The 4,667-nt window shown below is 55.6% G+C and overlaps 1 protein-coding gene across 5 annotated transcripts in view; it reads left to right on the top strand.

Annotated features, from left to right (window-relative positions):
• Nucleotides 1–3,943, top strand: part of SBSN (suprabasin) — a 4,868-nt gene extending 925 nt beyond the window's left edge. For 2 of the 5 annotated variants that reach the window (XM_023196995.2, XM_023196996.1), the window contains exons 2-5: nt 506–739; nt 2,437–2,502; nt 2,606–2,650; nt 3,777–3,943. In XM_023196995.2, the coding sequence (XP_023052763.1) occupies nt 506–739; nt 2,437–2,502; nt 2,606–2,650; nt 3,777–3,800 (369 nt within the window). In that variant the 3' untranslated portion in view covers nt 3,801–3,943. Of the gene's footprint in view, nt 740–2,436; nt 2,503–2,605; nt 2,651–3,776 lie in introns of all 5 variants that reach the window. The other 3 variants (XM_023196994.2, XM_026448766.1, XM_023196997.2) reach the window with 3 other exon arrangements.
• The last annotated feature ends 724 nt before the right edge of the window (nt 3,944–4,667 follow it).

The following is a 4,667-nucleotide window of genomic DNA, read 5'->3' on the forward strand; positions in this document are numbered from 1 at the left end:
CCACCATGCTGCTGGTCAGGTTGGGAAGGAGGCAGAGAAGTTAGGCCAGGGGGTCCACCATGCTGCCAGTCAGTTTGGGAAGGAAACAGAGAAGCTCGGCCATGGGATCCACGATGGGGTTAATGAGGCTGGGAAGGAAGCAGAGAAGTTTGGCCAGGGAGTCCACCATGCTGCCTCGCAGGTGGGGAAGGAGGGAGACAGAGTGGTCCAAGGCCTCCATCATGGCATTAGTCAGGCTGGAAGGGAGGCGGGGCAGTTTGGCCATGACATTCACTCCACAGCAGGGCAGGCTGGGAAAGAGGGAGACATAGCAGTCCATGGTGTCCAACCCAGGGTCCACGAGGCCGGGAAGGAGGCCGGGCAGTTTGGCCAGGAAGTTCACCATACGCTTGAACAGGCCGGAAAGGAAGCAGACAAAGCGGTCCAAGGGTTCCACACCGGGGTCCACGAGGCCGGGAAGGAGGCAGGGCAGTTTGGCCAGGGAGTTCACCATACCCTTGAACAGGCTGGAAAGGAAGCAGACAAAGCGGTCCAAGGGTTCCACACTGGGGTCCACCAGGCTGGGAAGGAAGCAGAGAAACTTGGCCAAGGGGTCAACCATGCTGCTGACCAGGCTGGAAAGGAAGTGGAGAAGCTTGGCCAAGGTGCCCACCATGCTGCTGGCCAGGCCGGGAAGGAGCCACAGAATGCTCATAATGGGGTCAACCAAGCCAGCAAGGAGGCCAACCAGCTGCTGAATGTAGGTGAACAGGGATGGGGAAATGGGGAACGGGGGGTTGGGGGAGGGAAAGATTAAACCCTTGGGACATTTGGGGGGTCCATGTAGTCTTCGTTTGGTGAAAGAAGCTTGGGCAGCTATATCACTGTGCTTCTCCCCCTTCCCCATCTCCCTTACAGAGGAGCTGGTGGTAGCTGGTCAGACGGGATGAGCCACCTTATCTGCAAAGCATGTATCAGACAGGGTGGCAGGCACCCCGTCCCACCTTCAGGGAGCTGCCCTCCTGGTTAAGGGGGCCTCAAGTGGGGACCGTGAAGCCTCTCCTGGGGAATGGGAAACAGTTCCTGAGATCAAGATCTAGTATAGGCACTCAGTGCAAAGGCATTGACTGTGGAGAAAACCTGGTGAGGAGAGTGAGCATGAGGAACAGCTTTTGCAGATGAGCCTTGGCCTGTGCAGTCTCCATAACTACCCTCTGATGTGGTCAAGATGAGGCTGCTGGCACCCTGATTCTCAGATAAGGAAACAAAGGCTCAGAGAAATTAGGGGATGTGCCAAGGTCCTGTGGATAGTGCCCAGCTTTGGCGGAGGGCAGGCCAGGATTTTCTTCCCCTACGCTGCCCAGCCAGGAGAGTTTTTCTGGAAGGTTTCTCTCACCCATTTATGTAGAGGGAACAGAGGCCGGGTTCAGTGGCTCATGCCTGTAATCCCAGCACTTTGGGAGGCCGAGACAAGCTGATCGCTTGAGGTCAGGAGTTCAAGAGCAAGCCTGGCTAACATGGTGAAACCCCATCTCTACTAAAAATACAAAAATTAGCTGGGTGTGGTGGCAGGCACCTCTAATCCCAGCTACTCAGGAGGTTGAGGCAGGAGAATCCCTTGAACCCGGGAAGCGGAGGTTGCAGTGAGCCAAGATCGCGCCATTACACCCCAGCCTGGGCAACACAGTGAGACTCCATCTCAAAAAATAATAATAATAAAATAAAATATGTAGAGGGAACAGAGACTGGAGGCAGGCAAATAGCACCACTCACAACAGAACAGATACCAAGAAGGGAGCGTGGGGAGCAGGAGCGGGTGGACTTCTGTGTGCCCTCACTCTCCAGGCTCCATAAGGGGTCCTGGGATCTGCAAGATGTGACTGGCTCCAAACTCAAAGCCCAGAGCCACATCTGCCGCCAGACAGAGCCTGGGGAGGAACGGTGCAGTAGAGGAGTGGGCGCGGCAGGCTGCAGGGTGCCACGAGCAGAGGTGCACTGTGGGAGTTGGGGCTCACAACAGCACCCGGGGTTGGGGGTGCTGCTGGGGTGCATGGCTGAGTGTCTGGGGCTGGGTTAAGGACAAGGATCAGGGGAGTTAGGGATGCGGCTAGACAGGGCATAGAAGGGTAGATTTGAGGTCAGGGCTGAGGTGAAACTAGGTCCTGATAATGGCATGGGTCCTCTACCTTCCCTTTCCACCAGCCCCTCCTCCGTGACTGAGGGCACTTTGTTAAGGAAATTAAAAGGGGCTTTGGGGAAGAAAAGGTAGCAGGAGGCAGAATGCCCACGGGAGCACGGGCTTTGGGTTTTCTTCTGGATAGTGAGAAGGCAGTGGGTTAAGCTGTGCCTCCCACCCCAGCCCCAGTCACCCTGGAGGGGACCAGGTCACTGGGGAAAAGAAACTGGGAGACCCCCGGGATTAAGGGTTTGTAACAAGAGTCTGGGCTTTGTCCACAGGGCAAGCATCAAGGCGGATCTTCCGGCCATCAAGGAGGGGCCACAACCACGCCGTTAGCCTCTGGGGTAAGTGCGGACTCCGGGGTAGGGGAGAGAAGGCCCCTGGGAGTTCCCTAGCATGGCTGTGAGTCGGACGCTGGAAATTGACCTTCTTGTCCTTGGATTGCAGGCCTCGGTCAACACGCCTTTCATCAACCTTCCCGCTCTGTGGAGGGTGAGTGCCATGCAGTGTCCCCTTTCTGCTCTGTGTCCTGATAGACACTCTCACCCCGATCCCTTCCCAGTGTCTGTTGGACCCTCCAACCTGATACCCAGTCCTGGGCTTCCCTCTCTCCACCCGCTCCCTCCCCTTTGCACCCTGCCCTCATCTTTTGGGTGCTTTTCATTTCCACCAAGGCAAACACCAGCTGGCAGAAAACACCTCCGGGGCCCTGGTGCCCCTGGGAGCCAGGGAGGGGGGAAGGGCTGCTGACTGCTCACTCCTTCTCTCTCCCTGTCCTTGTTCCTGACTGACTTCCCTCCTGTCCCCATCCTGCTGCAAATGCCTTTGCTTCATGCTGAGAGGAGGAGACTGTGGCTTTGTCCTCTCCCTGGTGCAAGGTCACCCCAGTGTAGAGGCTCCTGTGGAATCCTTGTTCCCACTTGGGGCTCAAAGTAACCTCCTGACTCTCTTTCTTTATTTTAATTTATTGAGACAGAGTCTCACTCTGTCTCCCAGGCTGGAGTGCAGTGGCGCAATCTCAGCTTGCTGCAACCTTCACCTCCTGGGTTCAAGTGATTCTCCTATCTCAGCCTCCTGAGTAGCTGGGATTACAGGTGTGCGCCAACATGCCCAGCTAATTTTTGTATTTTTAGTAGAGACGGGGGTTTCACCATATCAGCCAGGCTGGTCTCGAACTCCTAATCTCAAGTGATCCCCCCCTTCCTTGGCCTCCCAAAGTGCTGGGATTACAGGCATAAGCCTCTGCGCCCAGGCTTTTTTTGCATTTATTATATCTGCTGCCTGAGAGTGGGTGCAGGCCAGGGTGAGGGTGTGTCATGGAGGAGGAAGACCCACCCTTGTGTATCCGGGGCTATGGGGGCTGCAGAGCATCCTCTGAGGCTAAATACATGAGGTTTGCTGGTTCCTGCAGAGGCCCCAGCCCCTCTGGCTGCGGGGGCTGGCTTCCTCGTGTTCTTAAGTTTAGATGCTGTCTTCCTGAAGCTGTTCCTCAGAACATAACTCCGGGGCTAGAGCAGCCAGCGCCCCTTGCGCTTCTCCTGAGGGGTGGGGCTGAGGTCTCAGGCCCTCGTCATGACTGTGGACCCAGCATTCACCCTGCTCTCCTTCTCTCTTCCAGAGCGTCGCCAACATCATGCCCTAAATGGGCACCCGCCCTTGCTGGGAGACTAATGTTGCCGTTGTCACATCAGCTGACATGACCTGGAGGGGCTGGGGGTGGGGGACAGGTTTCTGGAGTCCCTGAAGGGAGTTGTACTGGGATTTGTGAATAAACTCCATACACTATTCTGTCTCATCGTGGTCCCCTGGACTCCCTAAGGAGGGATGGACAGGGAGGCGGGAGGGGCTTGTCTTTTCTTGTTACTTTGCTGAAGGAGTCGGGGTGTCTGATGCACAGGGTGGGTTGAGCTGGAGATTTCAGGCTGATCAGCCGTAAAAGGGCAGGTAATGGGGGCAAACTACACTTTACTGGGGCGCAAAGTTCGTGCTGGCTAATGGCAGGAGGACTCCTGTAGGGAAAAGCACTGCCAGCCACTGGTGGGGACAGACACACTGGGAGAGAATGGTCTGGGTCCAGGAGGTAGCATCCTCAGTCAAGGGAGTGGGGCGCCAAAAGAATAACAACAATAACTTGTATTTATTGTGCAGTTAAGACATACCAGGCTGCCTGCCAGGAGTGTTACCTGCATGACATCATTGACTCCTCCCAACCACCCAGTTAGGTGAAAGGGACTGTTTTTGCCCCATTTTATAGAGAAGCATGTGGGGGCTTGCACACATTAAGAAACACGACCAAGTTTACACAGTCAGTGAGTGGAGGGAGAGAAACAGTGAAGAGCTACAAAGGATATTCTGGAAAAACAGAGGTCTTTGCCCTTTGGCATCACCGGAGAGGGGGAATCGGTGAATAAGAAAAGTGAGACACGGGATGGGGTTGGGGATCCTCTCAGGGGAAGGAGGGGGAAGGATGGAAGGCTCAGGTGGAAGACATATTGGTGACAGGAGCCAT

The sequence above is a fragment of the Piliocolobus tephrosceles genome, chromosome 21 (assembly GCF_002776525.5).
Source record: "Piliocolobus tephrosceles isolate RC106 chromosome 21, ASM277652v3, whole genome shotgun sequence".
NCBI lineage: Eukaryota > Metazoa > Chordata > Mammalia > Primates > Cercopithecidae > Piliocolobus > Piliocolobus tephrosceles.